The sequence below is a fragment of the Podarcis pityusensis genome (assembly GCF_964106645.2).
Source record: "Podarcis pityusensis genome assembly, chromosome: 1".
NCBI lineage: Eukaryota > Metazoa > Chordata > Lepidosauria > Squamata > Lacertidae > Podarcis > Podarcis pityusensis.
The window spans coordinates 47213395-47233637 of NC_138028.1; the positions used below are offsets into that span (position 1 = coordinate 47213395).

The following is a 20243-nucleotide window of genomic DNA, read 5'->3' on the forward strand; positions in this document are numbered from 1 at the left end:
CCAATATTGCTTATGTTTTAATCTTTTGTAAATCTTCCATATATTTCAGGATTAGGAAGGCTAGCACTGTGAATTAAATAACCAAATAAACTTTTAGAACAAAGAAGAAGTTGATTTATGAGGGATTAAAATAACTAACACAGGTAAATGTGCTGAATACAATGATTATTCTGGGGAATTCTCCAATCTGGCTTTCTTCACCTTTGAACTTGACAAAATGTGTGATCATATCAGTGCCTAGCATAAGCCAGCAAGAACCTAAGAGAGTGATGTAAGATGGCATGAAACACTGTTTAACAGCTTATGCGCTGCAGGGTGTGAAGTCCCACAGTACCAGGATGGGAACATCTGTCCAGATGCTGGGATGAATTCTTGTGACCTTGTAGATATGTACTGTATGTCTCACAAGAGGTTGTTCCGCATGCTTGGATTTTCACATCTCCTTGCCTCTTACTACTTTGTACTGTTTCCAAACTGATTTCTAAGAGCCATGAGAGCTTTTTCTTTTCGGAAATTCTATTTGAAGTGTACCTAGCTCTCAAATACAGTAGATGGTGCTCCTGTTTCTAAAATATGGTGTTGATTTCACTTTTCTGATAATAGTTGCAGCTGCCAGTGATTCATTCCCCATGTGACTCTTGCATACTGTACTGGGACAGCAAAGTTCTTTGCCACTGGTACAATAAAACTGCTATTATACTGTTTCCTGAACATGCAGAATTTCATATTTGGAACACTAACTCCATCTGAAAAGTGTCCCTTTAAAACCAACAGAAGATGGGTGTAAAAATCTTGATATTGTCTCTATTCAATCGTATGTGGTTTATTTTTAGTTAGGCAGGCAGCACGACTGAAATGTCTTTCATCCTGTTCTCTGGAGGGTTCTCATGCACTGCTGGTGCTTTATTCTTTCCCATTGAAGTGAATGGAAGCCATTCACTTCTATAAGAAAATAAAGCTGCTGAGCTTAGGCGCATCTATAGGGCTGGCTGGCAAGTTTTGCCTAATCACAATCACAAGCTGGTGACTGCAGCTATTTTATATTATCCTCCAGAAATGATTGTCATGACTTCTATAGGACAAAATAAAATCAGCCATAACACTGGCTGATGCTTTGCCCGTTGCTTAAATTAATTGTGTTTAGAAAAACAAATTTTCATCTCTGTATTTGCCATGACTGTCATCTGTTGTTTTTTGTTTGTCTTTTATCGTTACTGATGGCTGATGCCATGGGCAATATATGCAGTGGGAGGTGTAATAGTACACATTCTGCTGTTTAATGTTGGAAGAAGAAAGATGAAAGCCTGAAGTCAAGTGGTTTGTCTATGTATTGGAAACCATGAAGAAATAACACTAGCCAGATACTATCCCAAGCTGCCCTCAGAAAATGCTCATGCAAAGGTGAACCCTAAGCCCTTAGGGGAGAGCATCCCATACTTGAGAGCCAGCTGCTTAAGGAAAGCTGTCTCTACATGCCTTTGCCATTCAAACATGGTACACCACAGGTAGTGGTAAGCCACCAATTTTAATGGACCATAGAAAAGGAGGCCCATTTGCAGTAAGTCTGTTGCTCAGCCATTCTCAGAAATTGAGCATTGCTCCATCACATCCTCATGTTTAGGGAGCATGAGTACTTTGCAGGTAATGCTGTCATTTAGAGGAACTCTTAGCTGCTTTTTCTGTCATCCCATTCTGTTCCTCAGTCTGTTCCTCAGTTTTGACCTTTGCCCCTCCCAGTCCTTTTTCTCCTTTCAGAATTTGGCTGTTTTGCCACAGCTTCTTATTTTACCCTGTAGTCCAGGTGTGGGAATCTTTTGCCTTCCAGATGTTGCTGAACTACAGCTCCCATCAGCTCCAGCAAGCATGCCCACTGGCCAGGGGTGATGGGAGTTGTAGTTCAGCAACCCTGCTGCAGTCCATTTAACTGGCCAGGAAAAGTCACTGCCCAACTAATGAAAGAGCAGCAGCATTTAACTGCAGAGCTGGGGGGCTCCAAATCTTTATCCTTTGTTTCTGCCCTGTATTTCTTACATCATGGAACACTGGGTGATAAAAGGGAATATTAATTCCTTGTGTTGGGGTGTGTGGTGTTTCACTTCCCTGTTGTGTGGAAGCTACTGAAGAAATAATACTAGTCTTTAGGTATCTACAGATTCTTCTTTTTAAAAAAAGCAATGACAGGCTGGTTGCATATGGAGCTGAAATGAAGATGGGAGAGAATTCTTCACTTCTTAAAATGCAACGTGCCTTGTTTTAAAGGAAGAAAGGGACAGCCCTGTTTTTAACAGGAAAGCTGTTCTTGACCCACCAAAACAGACTTGTTCTTCAAGCAGCTGTGTTAATTCCCTTGTTATCTGACCTGGCCAAGCACTGTGTGTAATGCAAAATGACAACAGTCTGGTTGAAGGAGCCATTTTTGCTCATGCTTGCACTGAGGAACATATGGGCTGCCTTCTTTTTAAAGGGTTCTTTGTGTTCTTTGTGTTTTTTGCAAAATACATTTTCTGTACTTCATCACATTAATTTGCCTAAGGGAGCTTTTTTTACTGAACAGGGGTAGGGGGACTGTGGCCCCTGGATGTTGTTGGACTACAATTCTCATCAGCTAGGGATGACAGAAGTTGCAATCACATGTAACATGGAAGAGGGAACAAGTTTGTTTTCTTTTGCTCTGACTTCAAGTTAAAAGAAAGGACACTCCCGACTAAACATCAGGAATAACTTGGACAGTGGACAGTTGGACAGTGGAACGGACTCCTCAGGAGGTTGTGGACTCTCCTTCATTGGAGGTTTTTGAGCAGAGATTGGATGGCCATCTGTCATGGATGCTTTAGCTGAGATTCCTGCATTTTGGGGGTGTTGGACTAGATGACCCTTGGGTCCTTTCCAACTCTACGAGTATATGATTCTGTGAACTTTTGGAGGGACACACGTTCCCCCTCCCTATCCAGAAACTCTCTTGTGTGGCTCAGAGGAGCAGGGTATTTGCTCAACAGGGAGTCCTTTGTGATTAAATGTGCAGCTTTTGTTTTTACCTCTCCATTCAAGATGGAAGGAAGTATGAAGCTAGCATTTCCCACTCATCCATAAAAATTGCTTTAGGATAGGCATCTTATGACCAGAGTGATCCTCTCTTGGAATCAAGGGCAAAACCAGCTTGTTTCTAACCAAATGGAAGAGCCAAAGGCCTGGCACATGGTATTTCATGCATGTCACTCTCAGAATTGCTCATAACACTCATAAACTAGATTAGGCGAACCAAATAAGGCTGATGTCTACATCTTTTTTTATTTAACCTAGATGGTTTTCGAGCCTACTGAGTACATCTTTATTTTATTGGGAGAAATGTCTTCTGCAAGTAGCAAGGTTTGAGATGTGGCACGAAACAGCAAAAAATCATTAGCGCCACCAACCATTCTGTGTATGTTAGCTTGCTGATGGCATGTATAAGTGGGATGTGCAAAAAGTACTGCAGCCTGGCACGTTCCCGTTCACTGTTCCAGTCAGTTGGACATGCTCCTTTTCAACTATTCTTCTAGTTGGTTATCAGATTTTTTTTGCTTTCAATCAGCCAATGGTCTATGGCCATTGAATTCTCATTGGACTGGGTTTTTTTTGGGGGGGGGTAATCTCCCCCTCAGTTGTACTCATACAGACCTTGGAGTACTGCCCTTCTGTGTATTGGTGGTGCCATCGTTTGGCTACATTTGTGTAAGAACACAAAAGACTACAGTTGGAAGTTGAGAGAATGATAATACATGAAGCTGGCTATTCAAAGCAAGTCCAAAAGACCTGATGGCCACAGGCCTGGTTTGCGTGTCGTTTTAAAATAATTGTTTAAAATCAGGCATCTGCAAACTCAGCCCTCCAGCTGTATTGGGACTACAACTCCCATCATCCCTAGCTAACAGGACCAGTGGTCAGGCGTGATGGGAATTGTTGTCCCAAAACAACTGGAGGGCCGAATTTGGGGGTGCCTGTTTAAAATAAACTCTGGCTTAGGGGTGTATGAAACGTGAGCATACCCACACGTTTGCAAAACATTTGTATGTGTTTTGAGGGACTTGTCTAGTCATGCATAGCAATATTGGTTTGTTTGTGAGTGTGCTTCTGTACTCATTCCTCAGGTGACTCTTGCATACTGTACTGAGACTGATAGTAGGGGGACTTTCTGGGATCAGTGTTGCTTGAGATGAAAGATGAAGGGAAAGGACAGGTCTGTACAGGGCTATGCTGTGAAAAGGTTCAAAAAAGGGCAACCAAAATGATCAAGTGGGTAAAGCAACTCCTCTGTGAAGAAAGGTTGCTTTAAACTTACTAGTTTAGAGATGAGTTGAGATGAGACATGGTGGAAGTTTATAAATTTATGTAAGTTTATAAATTTATGAAAGTGGAGACAGAAGTGTTTTTATCCCTCCTCCATAACATCCAATGAAGCTGAATGTTGGAAAATTCAGGACAGATAAAGGAAAGTGCTTCTTCATGGAGTAAATTGCTGCCACAAGGTACAAAGGCAGTGGCCACTCACACGACTTGAAAAGGGGATGTGATATATTAATGGAGAAGTAGTGTGGTCATGATTATACGGAACCTCGAGTTCAGAGGCAACCACTTGCTGATGAGCAACCACTTGCCTGAGAACCACTTGCTGATGAGCAAGAAGGAGTGAGGGCTCTTGTTTTTAAAATTATGCTTGGCCCAGAGAAACTGAGTAAAGAAAAGTTGTTTCTCTGTCTGTCTCTCTCTCTCTCTCTCTCTCTCTCTCTCTCTCTCTCTCTCTCATAACAATGAAGCTGAATGTTGAAAGATCCAGGACAGATAAAAGAAAGTATTTTTTTCAAGCAGTGCATAGTTAAACTATGGAACTTGCTTCCACCTGAGGTGGCCACCAACTTGGATAGTTTTAAAAGAGGATTAGACAGATTCAGGGATGACAAGTGGCTACCAACCACGATGGCTGTGTTTTGCTTCCACTTTTGGAGGCAGTATGCTGGGAATCGCAGGGGGGCAGAGTGCTGTCGCCCTCTGGTCTGTGTTGCAGGCTTCCCACAGGCATCTGGTTGACTACTGTGAGAACAGGATGATGGCCTAGATAGGCCATCTTATGTTCCTGTGTGAGACAACGAAGATAATTGTCTTGACAAAGTTGTAGGTATGAATACGACATCTAAGGAACGATGCTACATTTGTCACAGTATGATTCATACAGCAAGCTATGCATCCAGGCTACTAGACTGCTGAGAATCCAGAGGCTGCTGAGAAACCCAAAGTTGGCTGTGCTTAATTTAAGTTGAAAAGTGACAGGATAAGTGGTTGGTGATATTTCTAAAGTCTCATCTATGTGTTCAAAGCTTGCAATTGCAGAGCAAGGTCTCCTGGACAAAAACATTTTGATGACACATAGCTTCCTGGAGAGTGGGACAACACAGTTACAAATGTTCAGGTACACCTGAGCTGTTTGAGAGAGCTGCCTTCTAGCAAAACCCATATTATTATGAAAGATAAAAGATGGGGGACTCTTTAGGGTGTCTGGGGCTGAGCCATATTGGTAGCCAGCATTTGGGTTTTTGGGTTTTGCTTTTTGTGCCCCTGCTGTACTTGAATAAATGAAGAACTGTAGTTTTCAGAGCTGTCACATTGGGACCTTTCAGCAGCTCTAAAATGCACACACAGCAGTTTTTCTTTAAAAAAGGAACCCCCCCTCCAAATCTCTTTAATTCCCATCACTGTGAAGTAAAAAGAGAATATTTCATTTGACTGTTCCAGTTCTGCAGCTGCACAATGCATAGCTGGAGGCTTCAACAACAACAGTCTTAAAGAAGAGGCTTGAAAATTATCACATTCCCTCTTCAAGTAAAATATTTCATAACATTTCCCCGGCTTTCTTTTCACCAGTGCATGATCTGTGTTGCCAGCAGTGAATATTGTGATGTGATTAATTTAGGGATTTATGACAAAGGGAATGTAATTTTGTAATCTGGCTTTCAAAATCAGTTCTACAACAACGGAATGAGTTTCTCTAGCAACAGAGGTGATCTAACATTGCAAATTGCTAGGCAGTGCTGGAGAAATTGCTGCTTGTTGTTTTGCTAACCTAAGGGTTGGCTGCTTTAGATTTTACTGAATAATTTGGTGAGTCTGGAATCTGTAGTAGAACACAGGGTTTGAGGAGGCCTGACTTATTCAGTCTTTATTTATGTCTGTCTTGTGTTGATGAGTGTTAATATCCTCTGTGTACAGTGCTCTGCCTGTATTTGTTTACTTAACATGCATTTCAGTAAAATAACAGAAATTAGTTTTTCACAATGCTATTGAACAGAAATTAATGTCAATTTCTTCATGAAACAGTTACTGAGGTTGCTGAGCATATGTGACAGATGGCGCTTCTGTGTTGCATCCCATGTTTCATTCTACCTTGCATTCTGTGCATATATAATTTCATTAAAAATGTTGCTTTTGGTGTGTGTCTTGGTGTGAACTCACTGAAACACCAACAAAATCCTTCTTTGAATATTGAATCAAGTGATAGTTCTGAAAGCTGTGCTGTTGGCTTGTTTCCAGGTTAGTTTGTAAAGCACGGTCTAAGTGAGGAGTATTGGTGTTCTGTGTTGTTAAAGGTGACCTTCAGATGTAAAATGCAAAAACCTATTAACGTAGCCATGTTTTCCTGGCTTTACAGTAGCCAGAGTCAAAGTGAGACAATTCTGCGTGTAAGTTCAAAACCTAATTCTCCTGGTTTTCTTGTGCACCACACAGACCTCATATTATTAGCAGATCCCTCATGTTGTTAATCTCAAATGTGAAAAACCTCTGACCCAACACATAAATGCTTACAGTAGAGAATGCTAACTGCTGTTACAGTAATAATGCTACAAGCATGGTACCGTATACCCCTGGACGAAAGGAAAATACATGGTGTGTGAAGACGATCTATAAATTCTTCTCTGCCTTTTGGAAGGGCAAGATTATGGGCCTTTAAAAAAAAAATCGATACACTATGACTTTCCATCAGTTGATGCTCAAGGCAGCTTATATAAAATCATAAAAAATAAATTATAGCAATGACCTCCCCCCCCCCATAAAAACAGCAGGCACTACAAAAGCTAAAAACACAATAGTAGCATCTGTCTTGGTTTCTACACATCTTTGTAGACAGTTGCAGACATCCATCAGACACAAGCTCCAGTGACCTCTCTGGACCTTTAAACACACCTGAGTTTTAAAAATCTATGTACACACTATTTCAATTAGTCTTCAATCTGAAGCCCACTTGCCTGGAAGTCAGCCCCATTGAATTCAATAGTACCGGTACTTAGTTTTCAATAGACATGTATAGGATTTCACCCTTAGCTTTTTTCTGGTATGTGAAATATTGGTCAATTTCTTTATGGGGGAAAATCAGGTTATGATATATTCAATATCTATATGCTAATGAAATGTAACAGAAACATGGACACTATTGTATACACTTTGCAAGCTTGAAGAGAGGCAAACAACATCTTAATGGATCTAGCACAGCTAAGTGTTGCTTTATAATTAGTTTCACTATTGAGAAGCCAGGCCTTCCTGGTACAGCTGTTTCAGTCCTGCACAGCTATTATTCATATGGGCATGTTGCTGTGGGTTTGTGGGTTTGTTGGAATGTATATACTCAGTAAATCAATGGAGAGCAAAACTGCATTCAGTTAACCTTTTTTATGTCAGCCCCTGTACAAATGATTACTGCGGTAATAACCATTAAAGAAGAAATTATGAGCATGTGTGTTCATTTAAAGCAGTTTTAAATTTTTAAAGGAAGACAAACACACTGCATTAAACCCCATACTTGTTCCTAGGCTTTTGTTGAATGTCTGTAAGTTACCCCATTTAATTTCCTCTTAGCACTGTTTCTGATTGTTTCTGGGACTAATCCCAGCCAGTTGGAAATCCTGTTGTAAATAAGGATGCTACAATGCTGTGTAGGTAATCAATGTCACAAAGTCCAGTCAGCTTGAAGGCAATGCTTCTTTCACCCTGGATGGCTTTTTGCCCCTGTTTGCAGCTCCTCCCAGTAAATCAGGGGTGGGAAACTTGTGGCCCTCCAGATGTTGCCGGTTTACAAATTTGATCCTCTCTGATCTTTGGCCAGCCTGGCTACAGCTGATGGGAGTTAGGGTCCAGCAATATCTGGAGGTCCTCAGATCTCTCATCCCTGCAACACACACACTGAGAAGTGGGATGCTTTACAGAGTGGGTGGAAGTATACCTGAAGGAGCATCTCCACCCCCATTGTTCTGCCCGGACACTGAGGTCCAGCTCCGAGGGCCTTCTGGTGGTTCCCTCACTGTGAGATGTGAGGTTACAGGGAACCAGGCAGAGAGCCTTCTCGGTGGTGGCGCCCGCCTTGTGGAACGCCCTGCCTTCAGATGTCAAGGAAATACAGTGGTACCTCTGGATACGAACGGGATCCGTTCCGGAGCCCTGTTTGCATCCTGAAGTGAACGTAACACGCGACTGTGCGTCTGTGGGTCGCATTTCGCCACTTCCACGCATGCGCGTGACATCATTTTGAGCGTCTGCGCATGCGCAAGCAGCGAAAGCCGGAAGTAACGCGTTCCATTACTTCTGGGTTGCCATGGAGCGCAACCTGAAAATGCTTAACCTGAAGCATATTCATCCCGAGGTATGACTGTAAACAACTATCTGACTTTTAGAAGACATCTGAAGGCAGCCCTGTTTAGGGAAGTTTTTAATATTTGATGTTTTATTCTGTTTTTAATCTGTTGGGAGCCACCCAGAGTGGCTGGGGAAAGCCAGCCGGATGGGTGGGGTATAAATAATATATTATTATCATTATTATTTTTCAAAAAGTGTCTGTGGTGTTTGTCATTGTCACTGACTTGCGCAGATTTGTATGTTAAGAGATATACAGTAGAATGTTATTTAGAGAGATAGTTGTAAGATATAAAGTAAGGTGTGAATGAGATATTGGCACATGTCTTACGCTGATTGGCTAAGAGTGGAGTGTGACTTTTAGAACAGTTGCGTGTGAGGAAAAGAGGTAGTTGGGTTTTGGAGGAAGAAGAAGGTTGGCTCGTGTGGCACTGAGGAGTAGGGGGAAGTATAAGATAGAATGAGACAAAGGACATTCGAGTCGGCTAATAAATGTGGGAAATTGCTGGCTTGGCAAATGAAAAAAAGACAAAAATTAAATACAGTTACAAATTTAGAAGTGGAAGGAAAGAATATACAGAACCCAGCTGAGATTAGAAATTGTTTCCAGAGGTACTTTAAACAACTATATACACAAGGGCCACAGAAAGAAACAGACGTAGATCGATTTTTGAAAACAAATGGATTACAAAAAAATCTCTCAAGAAAATAAATTAATGTTGAACTACAAAATAACTGAACAGGAGATAGAAGGTGCCATTCAGAATATGCAATTGGGTAAATCTCCAGGACCGGATGGACTGACTTCTAGATACTACAAATCTTTAAAAGAATGGCTAGTACAACCTTTGAAAGAGGTCTGTAACGAAATAATGGAGGGGAAAAGGGCACCAGAGTCATGGAAAGAAGCATATATCACACTTGTACCGAAAACAGAGACTGAAAAGACGCAGCTTAAGAACTACCACCCCATATCATTACTCAATGTGGATTACAAAATTTTTGCAGACATTTTGGCCAAGAGATTGAAAAAAGTGTTGACGGAAGAGATTCATAAAGACCAAGCGGGCTTTCTCCCGGGAAGACACTTGTCTGACAATTTGAGGAATATAATTGATATTTTGGGAAAACTAGAAGTGAACATAAATACTAAAGCAGTTTTGATATTTGTAGACGCGGAGAAAGCTTTTTGACAACATTTCTTGGACTTTTATGAAAAAAAACTTACAAGGTATGGGGGTAGGCCAAGGTTTTGAAAATGGTATAAGTGCAATATATTCTGAACAAAAGGCTAAATTAATTGTAAATAATGTGGTGACGGAAGAATTTAAGATAGAAAAAGGGACACGACAAGGTTGCCCAAACTCCCCATTGCTTTTTATATCGGTCCTGGAGGTTCTGTTGAATATGATAAGAAGGGACCAGTTGGTTAAAGGCATACAGGTCGGAACCAAACAGTACAAATTGAGAGCATTTGCAGATGACTTAGTATTGACGTTACAGGAGCCAGAATCTAGTACCAAAAGGGTTTTAGAACTGATCCAAGAATTTGGTCAAGTTGCAGGATTTAAATTGAATAAGTTAAAGACTAAGGTTTTAGAGAAAAATTTAACACCAATGGAGAGAGAGAGAGGTTTCAGAATGAGACAGGTTTAACAGTGGTTAAGAAAGTTAAATACCTGGGGATTAACATGACAGCAAAAAAATGGGAATTTATTTAAAGACAACTATGAAAAATGCTGGGCTGAAGTGAAAAAAGATTTAGAAATTTGGTCAAATTTGAAGCTTTCACTGCTGGGTCGTATTGCTGCGGTAAAAATGAATGTATTGCCTAGAATGTTGTTTTTGTTTCAAACATTGCAAATTGTGGACAAAATGGACTGTTTCAAGAGGTGGCAGAGAGATATTTCTAGATTTGTCTGGCAGGGCAAGAAGCCTAGAATAAAATTTAAAATATTAACAGATGCAAAGGAAAGAGGTGGATTTGCCCTGCCAGACTTTAAACTTTACTATGAATCAGCAGCTTCTTGCTGGTTGAAAGAATGGCTGCTTCTTGAAAACACTGACATTTTGGATCTAGAAGGTTTTAACAATGTATTTGGATGGCATGCATATCTGTGGTATGATAAGGTCAAAGCACATAAAGCATTTAAAAACCATATTGTCAGGAAAGCATTGTTTAATGTTTGGATAAGATACAAGGACTTATTGGAAAATAAAACCCCAAGGTGGCTGTCACCGATGGAAGCGAAAGCTCTGAAAAAGCTCAATATGGAGGTCAAATGGCCGAAATATTGGGAAATTTTGGAACAAGAGGGAGATAGACTGAAATTGCAGAGTTTTGAAAAACTAAAAAACAAAGTGCGAGACTGGCTTCATTATTATCAGATAATGGAGGCATACAATTTGGATAAGAAAATCGGCTTCCAGGTGGAAAAATCAAAATTAGAAACAGAATTGTTAGAACCCAAAACTAAGATTTTGTCAAAGATGTATAACTTGCTGTTGAAATGGAATACTCAGGATGAAACGGTGAAATCTGCTATGATTAAATGGGCACAAGATGTTGGATATAACATAATGATGGCTGACTGGGAACAGTTATGGACCACAGGTATGAAGTTTACGGCATGCAATGCCTTAAGAGAGAATATTATGAAAATGATATACAGGTGGTACATGACCCCAGTCAAGCTTGCAAAAATCTACCATTTGCCCGATAATAAATGTTGCAAATGTAAGGAAACTGAAGGTACATTCTTTCACCTTTGGTGGACGTGCCCAAGGATTAAGGCTTTCTGGGAGACGATATATAATGAATTGAAAAAGGTATTTAAATATACCTTCTTGAAGAAACCAGAGGCCTTTCTCCTGGCCATAGTCTGCCAATTGGTGTTAAAGAAGGACAGAACTTTTTTTATGTATGCCACAACAGCAGCAAGAATACTCATTGCAAAGTATTGGAAGACACAAGATCTACCCACTCTGGAAGAATGGCAGATGAAGGTGATGGACTATAAGGAATTGGCAGAAATGACTGGCAGAATCCGAGACCAGGGAGAAGAGTCGGTGGAAGAAGATTGGAAGAAATTTAAAGACTATTTACAGAAATATTGCAAAATTAACGAATGTTAGAATGATGTTGGATTGAAGTTAAGTGGTTTCTAGCTGTAATGGTATAAAAGAATATGAAATAATTGGATTTTTAACAGGTAAAAATTTAATGCTATAATATATTAAGATTAAGGATTAGGATAAAATAAGGAGGGAAAGGAATTGCTGAACTAATAAATTGAACTGGAATACAAAAAAGGGAGGTATGAGGAGGTCCGGGAAACAAGCAAATGAAAGATAAGTGACAAAAAGATGGAATTGTTTTTAACTGTTTTTTTTACTTTGTATTTTTTCTTTTTCATTATGTAATATTGTGAAAACTTTAATAAATATTTATTTAAAAAAAGGGGGGGGAGTATAAGATAGGATTAGAACTTGCATTAGGAATAGAATTCTAGGCACATGTTACGTAATACAAAGTATCCAAGCACTGTTATTGAAAACAAACAATAAGAACTTGTTATATTCTGCTGTTACTATAATAATATTATATAGTAAATATATTATATTTACTATAATAAATATTTGTTCATTCAAACTATGTCTCCTGTTAGGTCAACATATTGAGGCTGTGACAAAGTCAGTCAAAGATATTTGTGTCTATATGGTGGCAGCAGAACACCAGTAGTTAGAGATGATTGCTTCAGGTATTTGGAGCGCAGAGCTGGAACTCTATAAGGCAGGGGTCAGCAACCTTTTTCAGCTGTGGGCCGGTCCACCATCCCTCAGACCATGTGAGGGGCCGGACTATATTTTTGGGGGGGACATGAACGAATTCCTGTGCCCCACAAATAACCCAGAGATGCATTTTAAATAAAAGGACACATTCTACTCATGTAAAAACACACTGATTCCCGGACCGTCGGCAGGCTGGATTGGGAAGGCTATTGGGCCACATCCGGCCCACAGGCCTTAGGTTGCCTACCCCTGCTATAAGGCAAATAGGAACTCAGGAGAACCTTTGCCAATCAAAAGGGATTGGGGATTTGAATTGAAGTATCCTCTGGCTCCTAAGTACAAGGCTTGTGTGGGGAGGGCATGGACGTATCATCCAATTTCAACTTGGATGGTTTGATTTCCTGTCATACACTGAGACTTCTACTAGTCCTCTTTTTGTAGTTAAGGCTATACCACCCAAGCTTGTATTTGAAAGGCCAGTAGTGGTTTGCTGGTGAATTTTGGGGGAAATGGCCTGAGTGTTTGGAGTTCCGAACACTTGCTGTATATTAAAAGAGAAAGCTGCAGTATCTCCAAACAATTTTACATGTCACTTGGGAAGACAGGCTAACTAATGTCAGTGTACTGGAAAAAGCAAAGATCACCAGTGTTGAAGCAATGATTCTTCAACATCAACTTCGTTGGACTGGTCATGTTGTTCAGATGCCTGAAATGTCATGTTGTTCAGATGTCTTCCAAAGCAACTACTCAACTCAAAGCAACTACCCAACTCAAGGCAAACCTAAAAAAACGTAACATAGGCACTGATATCTGGGAAACACTGGTCCGTGAGCACTCCAGTTGGAGAACAGCCTTTCCTAAAGATGTCATGTACTTTTAAGAAGCTCGAACTCAGGGCAAAAAGAAGAAATAAGCTAAGAGGAAGGCATGCTTGGCAAACCCTCACCGTCATCAACTCCCTCCCAGAAACCTATGTTCCCACTGTGGAAGGACGTGTGGATCCAGAATTGGCCTCCAAAGTCAGTTATGGACTCACTGTTAAGACCATGTTCATGGAAGACAGTCTTACTTGGCTACAAGGGATCGCCAAAAAGAAGTATATTAATACAGAACTATGAGCATGTCATCTCTGTTTGCCTTGGTATAAGATTTCAAAAATTGTATTTGCATTTTATGACAGAGAGAAATGTCACCTTCCTATAGATATATCAATTTCTCTCTCTCTCTCTTACATATTGCTCCTATTCATAAGTCTCGGAGGTTTGGAGCTATTAGCTATAATGAAGATATAGGTGCAGAAGGGACTGATTTATCTAGCTACATAATAACATACCATAGGATTCTGGTTCCAATCTGCTGGCTTGTTCCAAAAGCTTAATTGGGTCCTTTTCACCTTGGCACCAGAATGAGCCAGCTGAGCATTGTTGCTTCAATTGTTAAAAGTTTGAAAATGGTGAGAACAAGTCCCAGAGCTATGATGTTAAGGCTCCCTAAATGCTGTTAAAGGGAAAAGGCATTGGGGGAGGTGAAACATACAGTCAGAAATATAATGGGAGGTAGGAGAGATTCAGAAAAACAATCTTCTGAAGTCCTCTGTGCAAGAATGAGACATTTTTGATATGTTTGTGAATGAAAACTGTAGTAGCCCCATCCATTTGACATGAAATGGACAGTCAATCAAGTTGGATTATCAGAAGCTAGAACAAATCTCTTCCCTGAAGCAGATTCTCCATGCATCTCTCTCTCATATGCACATGCCTGCATCAATGAACAAAGATTAAGCTTTGACTTTAATATATGTGCTTTGGAAAACCGAGGGGTCATCATGCAACCTGTGCGAATGAGTCTGAGTCACTATTGTATTATAGCATGCTTGGCAATTCTTTAACACCTTTAGACTGTTTAAAACCTTTACATGCATTATCCTGAGAGTCCTTACAACAGCTTATGCCAGCAGCTTCTTGGCTTTGTACGTAGTGTTCTAGATTTTTCTTTCCTTCCTTCCATCCTAGTTATTTTTTCCTCTCTTGCTTTTTTGAAAGTGTATTTTAGCTCACAATGTTCTGGGTACTCATTTGCTTCTATTCTGGTTATTTTTTCTTCTTTTTTATATTTCAGCTGCTTATAATTGGTGGGTCTTTTGGGCTCCGTGAGTTTGCCCAAATTCGCTATGATGCTCAGAAGCTCCACAGCAAGGTAAGCTGAATTATCCTCCCCTGTACTTGGAGAACACAAGCTTCAAGAGAACTAGACAAACTGTGTACCCTGGGTTCTGCCAATCAGCACAGGCTTGCACACATACATGTACGGGAGCTGAAACATGAACACATACTTAACCAAGGTGCTATGGTTACTGAAAGTTGCACTTCCAGATTAGGCCATAAAGTCTATTTCATAATAGCAGCAAACACTCCAACATACAGCAAGCAAAGGCACAGCTTGGAAAGTTGGGCTTTAAGTCCTATCTTATTTTAATTTTTTTTGTAGAGCAACAAATCTGAAATCTCTTGCAAATTTTGTCAAACATTGCATTTTAAAAGGAAATTTCTGAACATCCTGGTTGAGGAGTTAGGCTTGAAATATATGGGCAATGGACGCGGGTGGCGCTGTGGGTAAAACCTCAGTGCCTAGGACTTGCCGATCGCATGGTCGGCGGTTCGAATCCCCGCGGCGGGGTGAGCTCCTGTCGTTCGGTCCCAGCTCCTGCCCACCTAGCAGTTCGAAAGCACCCTTAAGTGCAAGTGGATAAATAGGTACCGCTTTATAGCGGGAAGCTAAACGGTGTTCCGTGTGCTGCTCTGGTGCCAGTTTGCCGGAGCAGCTTCGTCGCGCTGGCCACGTGACCCGGAAGTGTCTGCGGACAGAGCTGGCTCCCGGCCTCTAGCGTGAGATGAGCGCACAACCCTAGAGTCTGTCAAGACTGGCCCATGTGGGCAGGGGTACCTTTACCTTTTTATATGGGCAATGCAATTATGAACTGAAGCTTCTAGCTTGTGCAAATTTCATTACAGATGAAATTAATTCACTGAGCACAACATCTTGATTTTCTTAGCATAGAACTTGGTGTGCCTATTTTTGTTTTCTTGGGTTCTATATATTCCTAGTTTCTGAGTGTAAATAACTGTGAAGTTAAATTTGCATTGCCTCAGCCCCAGTATCAGTGCATGGCATCTTTGGGTTGCCGCTGGCAGAGCACACTGCTGCTGAACTGACACTTGCCTGACCCACTGCCAAGAAGTTTGGAGCCACCATATAAAATTCTCCATAACGCCCTGGAGTATCATTGCATTGGAACCACTGTCGGAAATTTTAAATGGCAGTTCTAATCTGCCCAATGCTGATGCAGCACTGTTGGCAGGTGCTACTGCCAGGTAAGCCCACCAGACTCCTCTGATGTAGGAGGGGAGCCCACCTAAAGCCACTTTGCTGATGCCCCCCTCAAACCTGGAACTTGCCCTAGTATTGACTAGGACATTTGCATTTTGCTGAGCTCTGTGTGTGCCCTCAGAGCATTGAGACCCCAGGCAGCTGCCCTTTTGGTTCAGTACGTTTAATTTCCTCACAGGCCGCTTTCTGTGTTAAAATATGTATGGACTCTGTGCAGCACTGAGGAGGTAAAGTCTGAAGGATAGTGAACAAGAAATAAAAGGCTTGGCTAGCTCTTTTGAGGTTTAGCCTTACAGGGTTGGGCTGCCTTCAAAAAGTTGGAGAAGAATTCATAAAAATATTTCCTTGGGTATCGGAGAGTAGCAAGGACATAAACAAGAATGGCATCTGTAATACCGCTTAGTCATGATTTTGGTCACTGAGCAGATTGCATTAAACTGCTGCTCCTTAGAAATTGTTTGTAGGCTTGCATTGTGGAAGTTGCATTGTGGACTTGCCTTCAATTTAGGTCTATTGGGCAGTGTGGCCTTAGAAGGATGTTGGAATATTATCTCCTGCTTTTTTAATTAAGGCAAATCAAAAACTGGAAAACAATGTATGAACTATAACTTCATGGCAGACTTTACAGTGGTACCTCGGGCTAAGTACTTAATTCGTTCCGGAGGTCCGTTCTTAACCTGAAACTGTTCTTAACCTGAAGCACCACTTTAGCTAATGGGGCCACCGCGCCGTGATTTCTGTTCTCATCCTGAAGCAAAGTTCTTAACCCGAGGTACTACTTCTGGGTTAGCGGAGTCTGTAATCTGAAGCGTATGTAACCTGAAGTGTATGTAACCCAAGGTACCACTGTACTTGTTTATTTATTACCCTGGCATTAAGGATATAAATCCTCCCCAGGCATCTTACAGAAACATTAAATTACATTTTTTAAAAAATTAACTAATAAAAAGTCATTGGGATCCTTCCCCACAGGTAGTTGGTGGTAGAAAGACCTGACAGGAGCGGGGGCAGGGATGGTTCAGTTGATACAGGCTCTGAAGTGATCTTTACCTGTATACATAGAATATAGGAACCTACCTCAGACCTCTGGTCCATCTAACTCAGCTGGTACTGGCTGGCAGCAGCTCCTCAGGATTTCAGAGAGGATTCTCTCCTAGCCCTACCTAGACATGCTGGAGATTGAACTAGGGAGCTTTTGCATGTAAAAGATTCCCTCTTTCCCCCTACTTTCTTCTCTCTCTCTTGGAAATATTTCCATAGGGTAATTGGCGGTGGACAGCCCTGTATTGGATACGTGTGTATGTGAGTGAGAGACATAGAGTAAATAACCAGTAAAGCAGAAGCAGACTCTACTATTGTCTTCTCTTGTCTAGCCAGGCTTCCTACATTTAATTGGCTTTTCAGTAAACTAATTGCAGTGACTTCATGCGGCAGGGGATTGATGATGATCACTGATTATTTTCCCCCTCCCTTCTTGTTAAGCAGGTCCAATAAGGCCTATGTTCCAAGTTTAATGAAGATAAACCTTTGCTAATTTCTCTGTGTAAGTTGATTTGCAGAGAATAAATTCATTAGTATGGCAACTTGGCTGCACCCCCTAATTTATTTATTTATTTTTAAGAAAACTTGGAAGCGCAATTTAGCATGTACAAGGTTTGTGAGTGATTCAGATACTTTCTTTGTACTCATATCAAACAACAGCAGCTTATTGTTATTCATCAGAATTCTACTAACAAAAGTCATTTGCTTAATTTAAATAAATTTTGCTTTCAAGCCTAGTTCATTGCTGCACATCCCAGTTGATGGAAGGTTTAATGCAGTTGCATAATTAATACTGCAATTTTTGTTTTTCCTTTCATGCAGAATTGGACGTTGATAGAAATGGCTTTGCTTCTGGTGAATAATCTTAGACTCTATTCGAGCCTTCATTTTGAACCAAGCTAAGAGAGCACAGTAGAGAGGAGTGAAGGGATGATAGGCTTTTTAAAAATACATCATGGCTTTACTGAGTATCCCTTTTCAGGCAATCAATTACAGTGGTCCCTCTTTGGACACATGCGGAAGTGCTAGTATGAGCCCAAGCTGTTGTACATAGATGGAGCCCCAGCCGTTCCCATGATAACAGTAGCTGGAGAAAATGTGGCAACAATGCTGGCTGTGTGTGTTGTTTTTGAATGTTCTGTGATCAGATCATCTAGCCTGCTTAAGGCTGTGGGATATTCAGGACAGATAAAACTTCTTAACACAGTCCATAGTTAAGCAGTAGAATTCTCTACCACAATATGTATTGACAGCCACCAGCTTGAACAGCTTTGAAAGAAGGGTTAGACAGATTCATGGAAGTTAAGGTTTCTAGTCATTATGTAATCTCCAAGTCATGTTGGTAACCTCCAAAATCAGAGGTGGCATGCTTCTGAATACAATTGCTGGGGATCACAAGCAGGAGTGTGCTATGGCGGTTGTGTTCTGTTTGTGGGCTTCTCATAGGTAAGGCCGGAGAAGAAATTTGGTTTGCATTTTAATGCAAACACATCCAGTTCACACATCGCAAAACAATATGTAAACAAAACACAGCTATCCTTGAAAATCAGCACTTCTCTGAATTTAGCGATCCAGTTCTCCAATCAAAAATGTCTGTACTAGGGCAATGCATGCCGTTAAACGTACAAAAATGCATTATATTAGGGAAGGTGCTTGCAAAAATGTGTATGCTGGGTAAAATTGTGCATGAGAAATGCACACTAAAATGCAAAAAATAAATAAATCATAAAGACTTTTAAAGTAAATAAAAAATCTCAAACTGATGTGGAAATGTACCAAAATGAATTTAAGATTGGAAAAATAAGAACATGAGCGAACCCAAAATTGACAGATAGGCCCATTCATTTTCAAAGATCTAGGTAGTCACTGTGAGAACAGAATGCTGAACTAGATAGGCCTTCAGTCTGATCCAGCAAAGCTCTTCTTATGACAGGTGGAGGCTCAAAAATTGTGTTCTATACAGAGAAGCTGAAATAATTTTAGATGAGATAAAGTGGCCTCAAAGTTCCTGCTGATATAGCTATGTGTTTGTGACAAATTCTCAGAATTGCTTTAATATGTTACCACCAAGAGCCCTTCTATATTCACACGAAAGCAGCTGCGCATTTGGGGTATATTTCATATTTCCTTGATACCTCTTTTTGGCCAAGGTCCCCAAAGCGATGATGAGATTAATAGATTTGTTACGATCTTCTCATTATCAGGGTTAGAATGTTGGAGTTGTACCCAATGCTATACTCTGAGTAGATCCATTTGAATTAATGGACCTGACTAACTTAGGTCCGTTCATTTAAATGGGTCTACTTTGAGTAAAATATAGTTAGCCACATCAGGGTGTAGTAAATCCATGCTGGTACATGTACTTCAAATGGTTATATGAAGACTGAATGTTGGCAGGTGCAGCTTTTTCTTTTCTTCACCTGCATGAGAAGCTGTACCTCTTATGGTTATTATGTACAGTATGTCCTTTTTTCTGTCTGGTCATCATAGCAATTTTTTACCCATGGCAATTGATGACGGTTCAGGCTAACTGTGATTCCTAAAAACTCCTAATCTTTGCCACCCTCAAATGAAAAAGCTAGAATGCAGATGAAAAAGCCTGAATGCAGTGGTCCAAAAATATACATATAACAATGTTGGCAATTTTATCAATAATATTTTGAATGCAAATTTTCTGAATCGTAACTTCTCTAGATGTTTCTAATGACACTTTCCAAGAAACTGGAATATTAGCTACAAAACCAAAATGGTATTATTATTATTTTTTAAAAAATTCAAATGCTTCCTGGAAATATAAAAACGAGTAATAGAAATGCATACATGCTCATTTCACCTACAGAGGATTTGGAAGTGAGAATTTGTAAAGCACTTTGAACATGAAAAATACTATGTAAATGCTTAAAATTCTTGTGTTATTTCTTGTTGCTATAGAAGTTCACTAGATGTCAGTATAGAAGTTACTTTGACTAGTATTTAGTGAATCTTGAAGTGAATCCTTCTTTATTGCTATGCCATTTAAGCCCTAAGGAAAAGCAAATTAGTTTGATTTAAAGACCTGATACCTTCAGTGAAATATTGAAGAACATTTCACTAGACTTATCGGCCAAAAGGCTGTGACTAAATTCCACAATTTTTTTACATATATGTAGGGTTTGTAACTCTATTAGACTTCCAAGTTGCTCCCACATAAGCACCATTTTGAAACTTATCTTGGCTTTGTAGTAGTAGTAGTAGCAGTAGTAGTGTTTGGTTAGATACTGTACAGTAATTACTTGGATCCTGATAGAATTGGATTGCTGTTTGTTTATTTGAACATACTCAAGGAGGCCTGGGCCTTTGGATTGTGTCATTTCAGCCTCCTCAGTTATTTT

The 20243-nt window shown here is 40.3% G+C and overlaps 1 protein-coding gene across 4 annotated transcripts in view; it reads left to right on the forward strand.

Moving 5' to 3' along the window:
- Positions 1-20243, forward strand: part of COX16 (cytochrome c oxidase assembly factor COX16) — a 45942-nt gene that overhangs the window by 4877 nt on the left and 20822 nt on the right. For 3 of the 4 annotated variants that reach the window (XM_080998298.1, XM_080998301.1, XM_080998300.1), the window contains exon 2: positions 14563-14640. The exons of the other annotated variant lie outside the window; for it this stretch is intronic. In XM_080998298.1, coding sequence (XP_080854424.1) covers positions 14563-14640 — 78 coding nt within the window. The remainder of the gene's footprint in view (positions 1-14562; positions 14641-20243) is intronic. 4 annotated transcript variants of the gene reach the window in all.